The sequence below is a fragment of the Pteronotus mesoamericanus genome, unplaced genomic scaffold (assembly GCF_021234165.1).
Source record: "Pteronotus mesoamericanus isolate MK-2021 breed Mesoamerican mustached bat unplaced genomic scaffold, CSHL_Meso_final scaffold_54, whole genome shotgun sequence".
NCBI classification, from domain to species: domain Eukaryota; kingdom Metazoa; phylum Chordata; class Mammalia; order Chiroptera; family Mormoopidae; genus Pteronotus; species Pteronotus mesoamericanus.
The window spans coordinates 32,508,774-32,522,314 of record NW_026555321.1 but is presented as its reverse complement, the minus strand read 5'-3'; the positions used below and the strand labels follow the sequence as shown (position 1 = coordinate 32,522,314).

The following is a 13,541-nucleotide window of genomic DNA, read 5'->3' as shown; positions in this document are numbered from 1 at the left end:
CATACCCTTTCCTATTTTCTAGCATAAAGAGGTGGGGAACCTTATTTCCATCCAAGACTGTGACACAGAAATATCCAAAAGGTGTCACAAATAAAGATCAAGTTGGTAGGGAGAAGAATATTTTTGAAAGGAAAAACACTCCAGGAGAAAAGTGAGAAATCTCTCCAATTCCAAAGGAAGGAATTCAGGAGTTAGCAGCCAGTACCAAGCTCTGCTGAAGCAGCCTCACTTCCCCTACCACAGACGCAGTTGTCCAGAGTCACAGCACTAGGAGCCGCCCCATTACCTCTGGCACCCTGAATCCTTGTTACAGCTGCCACCATTATTCTCTCCACTTTTTACCATTCAGATCTTCCCATGAGAGTTCACTGCCCAGTTTCTGTTTGATCTGGGAGTGATGCCTCAGGTGAGAGCCCTAAAGGTGAACCTGTTTAGGACTCAGGGACTCAGAGTTGTAGTACACATTTGCTTTTTTGTTCCTTCTGTTCCCAAAAATACAATGAATTGTAACATCAGAGAATGTTAGTAGGTATGGTCAGGTTTAATTAGATTAGGCCAAGAACCATGTAGTCTGTGAGCTAGAGAGTCCATCGATCATTTCTTCTATATTTGTCATTCAGGAGGAACTGGCCATCTTTCTAGCCAGGTTGCCCGCAGCAGGCTAAGTCGTTTCCCTGAGTAACAGTGATGGGCCCGAGTTGCCCAAGAGAGTGAGGAAACGTAATGTTCAGAAGGGTCTCTGGGGTGAAGGAAAAAGGTTCCCCTAAGGAGGAATAAGTGGTTGGGTGCCCAATAACAAATACTGTAGGTTGCTAAACTCTCATCTAACATAAAAAGAAATACACAGTTGGCCCTTGAACAACACGGGCATTAAAGTCACCAACCCCCTGCTTATTTGAAAATCCATGTATAACTTTTGGCTCCCCCAAAACTTTACCACTAATAGCCTACTCTTTACTAAAAATCTTACTGGTAATATGAACAGTCAATTAATACATACTTTGTATGTTGTATGTATTAGATATTCTTACAATAAAGTAAGGTAGAGAAAAAATGTTAAGGGAAGCATAAGGAAGAGAAAATAGATTTACAGTACTGTACATATTTATTGGAAAAAATTACGCGTAAGTGGACCTGCACAGTTCAAACCAGTGTTGTTCAAGGGTCAACTGTAATAGTGTAAAATTTCACCTCTTTCCTGATATCTGCCTGAGATGTTTACTTATAGCATGAAATGTTATTTATTCTTAAATGCTTTCAAAGGCACCAGGAAGCATTTTAACAAGTCATCCTGTTCATTAAGATGAATTCTGTAGTTAAACATTTTCCTTGTGCATTCTTGTCCCCACCCCACCCCCCAAAAAAGTTGTGGCTAACCATCTATGCTTGCTTTTCTTTATTTTTTGTTTTGTTTTGCTTCTTGAATTCAAGTAGATGAATAACAAGATGCTTTTCCCTCCTCTAGAACATATCCTCCCCTGAGAGTTACCCTGCGAATAGGCCCGAGTCCCTGTCACCCGAGGTAGTTATCACACCATCTCAATCACACTTGGAGGCTGAGAGTGAGTGTGCATGAGTGTGTGGGAAGGGCTGGGGTGCTCAAGTGAATGGGGTGACGGGCTGGAGGGTGGCCGATTGGTCACTGTAAGTTGAATGAATCTTCCCATGTATGACTGGTTACTCAGAACTCTCAGTGTAGGTAGAGGAAAATAAAGTAGCTGTGTGTGTGGCGGGGGTCTGTTTTGTTGTTGTTTGGGGGAGGGAGTGGCTAAAGAGTTATTTTAAAAGAAGACTAGAATCTAAAAGTAAAAAGTTTAAAGGACGCTGAAGATGTGGTTGGAGCCTTGTACAAGAAAGTCTAACAAATAATGTGTTTATTAAATAAGAAAAGTTGAATCAAAAGTTGGTAGGAGCTTTCTTTTGCTATTTATTATCTTAGGCTGATAAAGGAACAGCTTCCTGGAAAAGTTAAGCAGCAGTTTATGCCTTGTTCTTGGGTTAATCTGAGAGCTCTGTTTAACTAGATGTTTCGGATTTTGGTGATAGATTGAGTAGCTTCTTTAAAATGGGAGAGTCAAGTCTCTCGGCTTTCTCCATTTTCTTTATAGCTCCTTACTGAATACACAAGGAAACTGCATCAGCTCATAGCTTCTGTGACACAGGCCTCCCTTCTGCAGTGGTTGGGCTATGGTTTTTATACAAGTGGTATCTCCTAGGAGATCAGTTGACTGCTTTGTTCAGAAAGTCTGCTGCTGTGGAGATGTAAAATTCAGGTTTTATTGCTAGCTTTTAACTATTAGAAAATTTGGAAAGAGTTAGTAATGATTAACTCCATGAATCTACGTAGAGTCTTTTTCCTCTTAAAGAGAAAGTTACAGTCTCTCGTAACCTTTTAGAAATTAACTGAGCTGTTAATCCCCTCCTTCTAATAAAAAATTAGTATTAAACTCAGTGACAGCTGACCAAATTCTGAATCAGTAGGATTTTATAGATTAATGTGAAACTGAGAAAGGTTGTATTCTAGTGTACTAGAGATTTTCTGGGTGGTTTCGCTCTGAAAAGGAAAGTACAGCGTCCTCAGGTGCTAAAGGTTCTAAGATAGCATAATATGAAGGTTGACCTGGTGTGGTATCTGGATTTCTGGAACCATTCTTTCTGGAGAGTTAGCTACTTGACATAGTGGTGGAAAACCTTGGTGTTAGGAGGTAATGATAACCAAATAGTAGATGGGGTTTATTTTTGGTACATTTCAGCATTTCACATGCTCTGCAGCAATGGGCATTAGTGGTGGTGTAGTATGTTGGCATACATTAGAGGATAAAGAAAGAATAATTGAGTGACCAGAAGGTTTTATATGAAACATACCTACTTAATAGTGAAAGTGAGTGAAGAACTGGTTGGTTGATGTCTTTAATACTATTCTCCTTTACTGAACCAGTAAGTTAAATACTTGACTTTCCATCTACTTTCTACTTTCTTTCAACTTTTTTCCTCCTTCCACCTTCCATCTATATTAACTTAGAAATGAATAACACCCGAAGCCAGTTATCTTAAGACACCAGCTGGTCTCACCTCAGTGTAGCATACATGGGGCTCAGGTAAATCCCAAATTATACTGCCAATCCCTTGATGTAGTGCAAGGTAATTCAGCAAACCTGATGAAAGGCTAAGCAGGCAAAGTAGTCACATTTGGCCAATTATCTAATTCTGATTTTCCCAGTATCCTCTTTCAGAAAGACACTAAAGTAATTTGGGGGAGGTGGGGGTTGTTTAGTGATCTGGCCTGTATACACTGTTGCTACATGGGACTCTTACAGATGTTAATGGCTTTCTCTCTTCTGCTTCCATCCCTCTTGTCTTTACTGTTCACCTGTGCCCCTCTTACCTCCCTTCTTTCTGCCCTTTGACTTTTTCCCTTCTCCCCTACCCCATGTCTCCATTGATTTTTATTCTTTCAGCTTTGTCACCGAAAAGACCTGGACTTGACAAAAGTAGGCTACCTTGACTCCAACACTAACAGCTGTGCTGACAGACCTTCCCTGATCAACTCAGGTCATTCTGACCTGGCTCCTCATCCCTCCATCGGACCCACCTCTGAGACTGGCTTTCCAAGCAGGAGTGGGGATGGACATCAGACCCTCATGAGAAACTCGGACCAGGCATTTCGGACAGAGTTTAACCTAATGTATGCCTACTCCCCATTGAACTCTATGCCTCGAGCAGATGGATTATATCGAGGGTCTCCCCTAGTTGGGGATAGGAAGCCTTTACATTTGGACGGGGGATATTGTTCCCCTGCAGAAGGGTTTCCCAGCAGATATGAACATGGTTTTATGAAAGATGTCGCTCGTGGATCCATGTCACCTGGTGGTGAAAGGGCTTGTGAAGGAGTCCCATCTGCCCCCCAGAACCCACCACAGAGGAAAAAGGTAAGTTTCACATGATAACAGGCCCTTTTGAAAAGCACTGACATTCAGTAGGTAGCCACAGTGTTACTACTCTGTGTTCAACGCTCTTCCCAGTGTGGGAAAAGCAAAGATAACGTAAGACAAGGTCTCTGCCGTGTCCAGTAAGAGACAGACTGTTTTCATACAGTTTGATTAATATTGTAAATAATCATCCGATTTAAATGCCTGTCATGTATGTGCTGTACATATGGCAGGCAAGTTCAAAGAATATAGTGGAAAAGACTATTATTACTTGTATTTAGCACTTGCCATGTTCTAGGCTCTGTTAAGTTCTTCTTATGCACTTAATCTTCACACTAATCCTGTAAGATAGGTAATTTCACATTTTGCAGATGAGGAAACGAAGGCAAGTTGCCCATGGTCACAGCCAGGACACTACCCGGGCTTGTTGGATTTTAGGTTGCGCACTCTTACCGCCACCATGCTGTGTTGCCGCCTGGGCTCTGCCCCAGTGGAGCTTACAGCAAGTGAGACTGAGCTTAGCAGATAACTATTAATAAGTAATTAACAGTGGCAATGGATGCTCCAACAGTTATTCACTGAGATATCTTTTTTGGTCATTAAGATTTTGTTTGTTTATTTTTAAAGAGGGAAAGGGAGGGAGAGAAACATGAATGTGTGGGTTGCCTCTTGTACGTCCCTTACTGGGGACCTGGCCCACAACCCCGGCGTGTGCCCTGATTGGGAATTGAACCAGCGACCTGTTGGTTCACAGGTCAGCATTCAGTCCACTGAGCCACACCAGCCAGGGCCAGATGTGCTGAGATGTCTTAACGGGGGAACTGAGCCTAGTCAGATATGTGGAGGGTGCTTTAAGAACAAATAGGCTCTTGGCCAATTTGAGGGATGCTGGAATGAGAAATGACAGGTCATTGATTTAGTTGATCTCGGGCCATAAGAATCAGTCAGCCAGCATATGAAGGTAAGAATGTTAAAGAGGGAGCAGAACGAGTAATTAATTATGTGACACTCCATTGGATGGGCAGCGGGGATGTCGTGTGATTCCAAGCAGTTGAATGTTGCTGTGGTGTCAGAGGAAAGGTGGGGAGGGTCAGGAGAAGGAGAGAGAGACATGGGCAGGGCCAGGCCAGGCCATGGAGGCTGGCTAATGGGTTGGGACTTGGCTTTGAAGCATTGCCCGTTATAGAAATTAAAAAGCCAAAAATCTGCTTTTTATATCAGTGGTTTTCAACAAGGAGCATTGGGATATGCATGGGATATTTTGGGTTGGTACAGCAACTTTTATTTATTGAGCGGGGCTAGAGAAGCTAAATATTCTATGTGTATGACAATTTCACATAATTGCAAAATACCTATATCACTCTTCCTAAAATGTGGCTTTTTAAATTTACAGTAAATTACATTACCAGAAATCATTCTTCTTCTTTCCAAGATTGTGTATGAAAAATGCAAATACAAAATTGTCTTACTTTGAGTTTTTGTTAACTTTACATGTGGACCAAAAAATGAGAGCCCTGAGAGGATAAAAGGAGGAAACACTGACAGATAATTTGGAATAAGCAGTGGATTTTGAAGACTGTTACATGAGTAGCATTAACTATCAAGAACAAAAATGGAAACAGTCTTTGGATTTCTGGTTTCATGTACAACATGCAAAAGTGATTGAAGTCATAATTTACCTCAAAACTGATGCCAAGCACCTGCTTTTGGCCAACTTCTGTGCTGGATGTTACAGATAATACAAACTTGGTCTTTGCCCTGGTACAACATACAGTTTTGTGGAGGAATGAGCAAGACGTAACAGGTTGCCAGTGGTGTGAGCACAGTGTGTTGTAACAGCACAGGGGAGGTGTGCCGGGTGGGGCAGGGAGAGGATTCTGTTGTGGCGGGAAAGAATGAGGCAGGTGAACAGCAAGCTAGGGAGAAATTTCCACATGTTTATAGATTTAATAGTGCTGGCTTGCTAAAATAAAAACCGGAAAACATTTCCTTTCTTCTTTTACGCTAGTTTCTCTGTGAGACAGAAACACTAATTTATCTCTGAGTGTCTGTTGGAACATTGAGCGCATTTAAGAACCCTGAAGCATTGGCTTTTTCTTTTGTTTTGGTTTTTTTTCTCTCTTTATTTTTAACAACTATCTCTAGGGATTTCTAGGGAGTGAGAAAGAGCTATCAGAATCACCTGGGAGGCTTTTTCAAACTACATGAACTCCCAGCTCTCCACCCTCCCTTTTCTAGGAGCTTCCATTGTTGCAGATAACTATGATAGCACACTTCTGTTACCAGGTAACTAATTTCACAGGTTTTTCTGAAGGCAGAAAAAAGATTGCGTTCTTTTAGTGAACATAAATCTTCAAAAATGTCATCTCTTGGAATCTTCTCTTTACCAATTTCTGATGTAAATATGTAGCTGTGCTCAGATCTCTCACACTCCTTACAAAAGTCACCAGTATTGGTGCCTGCTTTGTTTGCATGGCTTGCTAATGGTGTACTAGGGTTCCATCTTTCCCCATTGCTACTGATCAACTCACAGTGTCTAGAGTCCTGTTTTCTTTCTTCCTTCCTTCCTTCCTAGGTATCCCTGCTGGAGTACCGCAAACGGAAACAAGAAGCCAAGGAGAATTCTGCTGGTGGGGGAGGTGACTCTGCACAGAGCAAAAGCAAGTCTGCAGGAGCTGGGCAAGGCAGCAGTAACTCACTTTCTGACACTGGTGCCCATGGTGTGCAGGGATCCTCAGCCCGAACCCCATCTTCCCCTCACAGAAAGTTCTCCCCGTCTCATTCCTCTCTGTCCCATTTTGAGGCGGTAAGCCCATCTGAATCCAGAGGCACTTCATCTCACTGCAGACCTCAAGAGAATATCAGCAGTAGGTGGTAAGTTGGTGTTTGATGCTTGAAATAATTAAATGGATTGTTCCCAGTTTTACCTAAAAGTATGAGCATACTTAACCTGAGAGAGCCAGCCGGCAGTGCCTCTGTTCTGTTCAGCTGAGTAAATAATATCAGCCTGCGCACCCCCTCTCCACCCCGTCCCCCACGCCGGCCTTACAGAAGCAAAGAATTGCCACTGAGCCTTTGGACTGCATACAGTTGTGAACACAGATGAGCTATAGTATTTGTTGGGCACTAACACTGCCTCTTCTATTTTCTCATTTCACATGAAAGGTAAGTCAGGAGTTCAGCTCAGTTCCACTTATATTAACAACAGACATTTCAGTTCCACACAGCTAGCATAGAGAGAGAGACAAGACGTACTCTGAAAGGACTTGTCTAGGTTAGCCACGATCACAAATAAATAATACTGGTGGCAAGTCATGAGTATCAGATGAGAAATACAGAGAATAAGGCAGTTCAGGGATTTTGAACTGAAGAAATCTGCAGAAGAAGTGAGAGGGCTCAAATGAATGATGTTTATTAATGTATGAAACATATTAAACTACTGTGTGCCAGGCACATGGCTTCACAGAAAAGCATTTCAAAATGAGGGTTAAAAGAAGTAGACATCTTTATATTTACTTTTTATTTGACTGCTTTTTATTTAAAAGTGTTTTTTCTTTTGTGCCTGACATAGTTCAAGGCAGAGAAAATACCTTGTTTTAAATTGGCCCTGAAGAAAATAATGTCTAAGAAGATGTTTTTAAGAGAATGTTGTACAGCCTTCGTCAGAGCTTTGGTTGTTCCAGGCTCTTAATTCTAAAATTCTGTGGCATAAACTTGCACCCTATTGCCTTCACAGGATGGTTCCCACATCAGTAGAACGACTCCGAGAAGGAGGAAGCATCCCCAAAGTCCTCCGAAGCAGTGTGAGGGTGGCCCAAAAAGGAGAGCCTTCTCCCACGTGGGAGAGTAACATCACAGAAAAAGACTCGGGTGAGCCTATGGTCTTGTGCTGCCAGTGAGGTTCAGGAACACGTGAATTAGGCTTCACATAGTTCATAACGAATGCTAGGTGGAAGTGTCAGCTTCTCGTATAGTTGGGCTCCACTGTATGCAGGGTTCCAGCTCAGTTTGCTTCTACTCTTTTGGGCTATACAGCATTCTTAAAATCTAGCATTGCTTGCTCTCTGTCTGCTCTTTTTTTCCCAAGGGATGCCTTTTTGTAACTCATCTGTCCAAAGGCCTGGAAATCACCTTGTTGAAGGATGAAGAGAAAGGAGGAGACAGGAATCAGATCAGGCATTTAAGACATAATCCATAATTAACCACTCCTTTTGCCCTTCTGGCATGCTGCACTCACCTGATTGGTCAGAAAGAGAGTAGCATGGGTTAGTGATGGCATTGGTCATTTGAATGAACAGTGGCTATTTCTCACTTAGATTCTAAGAAACCAGGTTGATTTCTCTATTACATTTCAGACCCTGCAGATGGAGAAGGCCCAGAGTCACTGAGCTCAGCACTCTCGAAAGGAGCAGCTGTGTACAGCCCTTCCAGATACAGCTACCAGGTGAGATGAGAAATTGCTCATCTCTGGGCATAGGAGTATGTTCTGGGTTCCAAATGTTTTGAGATGCCATCTTTGCATATAGTTTCAGCAGCCTTGGAAATAAGCCGTCATCTGCTCACCTTCAGGTAATAAATCATTCCAGAAAAATAAAGTGACCAGAAATAGCCATTTTACTATCTTTGGTATTCTAAAAAGAACAAATAGATAAGAAGATGAAGAAGAAAAAGTGGGGTGTTGTAAATATTCACAAACCTAAACAGCTTAAATAGGGACTTACTTGCCTCTTTATGCTTTTTTTCCAACTCTTTCTAGCTCCTGCAATGTGATAGTCCACGGACAGAATCACAAAGCCTCCTTCAACAAAGTTCCTCCCCCTTTCGAGGACATCCTACCCAATCTCCAGGATACAGTTATCGAACTACTGCACTGAGACCTGGAAACCCCCCCTCTCATGGTTCTTCAGAATCCTCCCTCTCCTCTACATCCTATTCCAGCCCCGCCCACCCTGTGTCCACAGACTCTTTGGCTTCATTTACGGGGACACCAGGGTATTATAGCAGCCAGCCACATTCTGGAAACAGCACGGGCAGCAGTCTTCCAAGGAGGAGCTGCCCTTCTAGTGCTGCTAGCCCTACTCCACAGGGCCCCTCAGACTCACCGACCTCAGACTCGGTTTCCCAGTCCAGCACAGGAACTCTGAGTTCCACCTCCTTTCCTCAGAACTCTAGGTCGTCATTGCCATCAGATTTACGGACTATCAGTCTGCCCAGTGCTGGTCAGTCTGCTGCCTACCAGGCCTCCAGGGTATCTGCGGTTTCCAATTCACAGCACTACCCGCACCGCGGGAGTGGGGGTGTGCACCAGTACAGACTCCAGCCACTACAAGGGTCGGGAGTCAAGACTCAGACAGGACTTTCCTAGGGCTTCTGGATTTGGGCAAACAAAACTGAATGAGCCCATAGCTGCTTCCTTCCAGCTGCCTCTGGAACCTAGGCCAAGCAGATTGCTGGGGAAGAGGGTACAAGGTGCCAGAGGATTGGGTCTGGTCAACAAGAAACAAGACTTGTGGTCGCAACTGGCTCTGGCCTTGGAGAAAGATGTAAATCTTGTCTGAAGCAGAGACTATAAAGAAGTTTCTCCCTGCTGTTAAGGGTACATTGTTGACAAGCAAATGGTGTTTCAGTTAGTAACGGTTCTAAGTGCAATGAGTTGTGTTGAAGCCTCCATCTCCCATCCTTGCCTGTAGCCTGTAGTCACTTGTGCAGTGAGGACATCTTTTTTAAATCCAAAAAAAAAAAGTTTTCAAAGAAAAAAAAAAAAAACATGAAAAGAGCCACTCTTAAAGCCCCAAGCCATCTGAGTAGTGTTAGGGTTTTATGCACTTAAGAAAAAAGGTAGGTATGTAAAATGTCCACCGTAAGACAACCATTCCAAAAGCAGACATCCAAGATGTGTCCACCAAGAATGCTCCCTGCCTTTGTCTTTAAATCACCAAGAAATAGGCAAAGGTAGTGAAGCGTGCAATGTTCTCTAAGGGGTGCCTGGCTCTCTGAAGAAAAGCTTATGGTCAACTCTTGATTATTCTGGAGCAGATCATCCTAGTAGATGGTCTGAGCCCCCAGCTGTTACCATCCTGCTCCCCTTCCTCAAGCTATTTCACAGCTCAGAAACCCATGAAGTAGGTAGGTAAAGAAAAGAGGAATGTTAAGTGAGATGGACCCATTGCCATGCTACTTACCAGCTGTTGGCAATAAATTTGATTAGGAAGGATCCCAGGTGGTTTGGGAACTCTGATTTTTATTTTTTATACTCCCAATCAATCAGGAGTCAATGATCCCATGAGCAGGACTACCTCCGTGATTTGGGAGCATGCACTCGTGACTGCAGGGTAAGAGTGGAAAGATGTGTGTGTGTGGAGTGGTGCCAGCAGGACTGTGGTTGTGTGTGGGCATGTTCCACGTTTCTTTGGGGGATGCTTATCTGAGAGTGTCACAGGTGAGAGAGGTAGAAAGCCACCCATGCACCTAACACTGTTCTGGATGAGAGACAGAGCAGCCTGGCTTCTCCCCATCAGTGCATTGTGCCTGTTGTACACCCCTGGAGGAGCCCTGGAGCCGGCCCAGGTGGGGTACACAATCTTTTTAAATTCCATACGGTTGCCAGCTTATTTCTTTCACTTGTTTACTGTAATATCCGGCGTGTTTTTATTTATCTAATTTTGTATTCAGTTATAACCATGGTAGGGGTAGCAGATCTATGACAGGTGTAATCCCTGGTGCTGCAGTGGACCTTACTTCTTTTCTTTTGGACAAGATAATACTGTGAGTCTCCCTCCTTCCTTCCCTTCAGTTTGTTTTCTCCTCTTTTTCCCTAGCCTCTTGCATCCCCTTCCTTCTACCCTCTCCCACAAGTATCATATGCACAGTCTTCTCTCTTTGTGTGTGACTGTTACAAAATTTCACTTTTTCAAAATTGAAATCAGGTGTTTGCTCAAATGAGGGGAGATTTTTTTTTTTTTTTTTTTTTTTTTTTTTTTAAATGCTGAGACTTCAGCAGAATACTTTTCTTTTTGTTTCCCCCACAAACCCATCAGTCTGGGAGAGCCTTGGGAGTGGAAATCATGTTGCCTGGGATGCTGGTTTCTTTGTATATTATATAAAACGTATGTAAATGTCTCTCCATTTGGGCTGGGGTTTGCATTCTCCCCTTGGCTGTTGACCAAGGGGAGAGGCCAGCGGGCAGGCGGCCCTCACCCTGCCTGGCACGTGCAGAGACCCCAGCCACTCTGTGTGGGCAGGGTGCTGTCAAGACCAGACCTCTGGGGGGGATGGGGGCGGGGGGTGGGGGGAACTCTTGGAAGGAAAGAAGTATCACTTCTTTCTCAAGTGGAGTGTTTACACCTTGATGTAACATTTGAACTTTCACAAGAGATGTAATAATTTTGATAATAAAATTCTTAACCATAATAATCATAAAGTTGAGAACTTATTTGTCCAATTTTGTGACCTTGCCTTACCTACTTTTCCTAACTATTTCCTTACCTGAAGAGGGCAAGGTACACCCACATTCAGGATGATATACTCTAGGTGGACTTCTTTTGCCCATAATGGGGCTAGGAGTATAGATTGCTTGTCTTCGTTTTAGGATGAGTAAGGGCAGATCAGTCTGCACCAGTGGAACTGTATGTACATCACAAACTGACTTGAACCAGACTAGAGTTCCTGACCTTGGCTTTATTCATTCAGCAACTATTTATTGGCTTTTTTCTCTTTTATTGAACCATTTCAAGCATTGTTTTTGGTAGTGGGTTTGTGCTGATTAAAATGGGGCATGAGAGAGGCAAACAAAATCTCTAGATGCTTAACGCTCTAGAGCAGAGTGAGAACTAAGCCAGTCCATAATGTTAAGTAGTCATTACCATGTTAATTTTTCATAGCTGATAGTAAATAGGGAGGTTGAAGGGCCCACTCTATAGATTGGACATGACATCTAAGCTGAAACCTCAGTGATAAGGAGACAGTCATGGCATGATACGAATAAAGACCATTCCTGGGGAGATAGAACTGTAGGTGCAAAGTGGCTTGGTTAGGATACAGTGAATCATCAGGGCAGGGAAAAGGGGATGGCAGATAACCCAGGAAAATAGGGGTTAGGTCACATAGCGCAGGGGTCAGCAAACTTTCTGTGATGGGCTACATAATATTTAGGTTTCACAAACCATTATGGTCTCTTGTCACAACTATTCAATTCTGCCATTGCAGTACATGACTGTGCTCCAGTAAAACTGTATTTACAGAAATACGTGGTTAGTGCCCTGGCCTATGTGGCTTGGTTGGCTTGGCGACTTCCCACAAGGCAAAAGGTTGCTGGTTCCCTTCCTGGCCAGGGCACATGCCTGGGTTGCGGGTTCGGCCCTGGAGGGAGTGCGCACAAGAGACAACTGACCGATGTTTCCTCTAAAAATAAGTAAATTTTTTTTTTTTTAAAGGGGGAGGGAGGGAAATAACATGTAGCTAGTCAGATTTGGCCTACAGGCTATATAGTTTGTGGATTTACTTTAAAGAATCTGGATTCTAAGTAGTGGGAAAGTCATTGCAGAATTTTAAGCAGAGAAGTGACATCGTCTAATTTACATTTTGTTGGTCGGTGTTTTCTTTTTTTAATTACTCTGATTGTTTTGAGTCATATTAGAGAGATGAATAGATGCCAAGAAACCATTTTGGAAGATAGCAGTTACTCAGTCAAGCAACAATACAGCAATAGCTTTTATTAAGACATTAATAATGGGAATAAGAAGTACTTGGTATCAGGGCGTGTTTTGCCAAGTAAACAGCGGTACTTGCTGATGGAGTGCTGTGCCAGTATTTTGCTCTGACATCTGTTTGACAAATATTTAATGAGACTTAGGATAGATTGCATTTTGCTAATCATATAAGGGATTCAAAGATGGAGAAAATGCTATCCGTTTGTTTGTTTTTAATGATTTTAAAGACAGAAACATCAGTTTGTTGTTGCACTTGATTATGCATTCATGGGTGGTGTCTTGTATGTGCCCGGACCAGGGGTCAGGCCCACAGCCTTGGCGTGTCAGGGCAACACTAACCAACGGAGCTACCACACCAGGGCTCTCCATTTCTTTAAGCATCTTTGAAAGTAACTAGCTGAAGACATAATAAAAAATAATAGTCTTTTTAGAAGGCCTTTCCAAAATGCCTATAGGAATACTTGGGTAACCTTCCAACAGCCACAACTGAATTCTGCCGGGGGTAAGAGGAGAATAGGTGCGTGATCTAATACAAAAGCATTTCTGTATATAGTTCTGTGATGAAAGCAAGTCAAATACTAAAATTTAAAGATGAGAAATTGAGGCCTGGTGCAGTGTTCCAGCTGTACCAGAGGGCTTCTGATTATGAGTAAGGTCATCTGACTTCTGCCAGAATTGGAAGGCTCTGTTTCATTATCATTTACTAAACATCTGTGGTGTTGGCCTGTATGTAAGGTGCTAGGAATAGGAATGTAAGACAGCCAGCTGCCTATTGGGAATTAATGGTGTATTGGATCTTGTTATCAAGTACCTACTCTATTACTAGGTACTTTGCTTTTTATATAGTATAAATGTAAGCTTAAGAGTATTAAACTAAACTAGTGCAATGGTGCACCTTATTTAT

At 42.8% G+C, this 13,541-nt stretch overlaps 1 protein-coding gene across 15 annotated transcripts in view; it reads left to right on the top strand.

Moving 5' to 3' along the window:
• Positions 1-11,178, top strand: part of SETD5 (SET domain containing 5) — a 74,120-nt gene extending 62,942 nt beyond the window's left edge. For 11 of the 15 annotated variants that reach the window (XM_054595184.1, XM_054595183.1, XM_054595189.1 and 8 more), the window contains 6 exons: positions 1,466-1,522; positions 3,459-3,929; positions 6,505-6,803; positions 7,666-7,799; positions 8,285-8,373; positions 8,686-11,178. In XM_054595184.1, coding sequence (XP_054451159.1) covers positions 1,466-1,522; positions 3,459-3,929; positions 6,505-6,803; positions 7,666-7,799; positions 8,285-8,373; positions 8,686-9,294 — 1,659 coding nt within the window. In that variant the 3' untranslated portion in view covers positions 9,295-11,178. The remainder of the gene's footprint in view (positions 1-1,465; positions 1,523-3,458; positions 3,930-6,504; positions 6,804-7,665; positions 7,800-8,284; positions 8,374-8,685) is intronic. The other 4 variants (XM_054595191.1, XM_054595188.1, XM_054595190.1 and 1 more) reach the window with 1 other exon arrangement.
• The last annotated feature ends 2,363 nt before the right edge of the window (positions 11,179-13,541 follow it).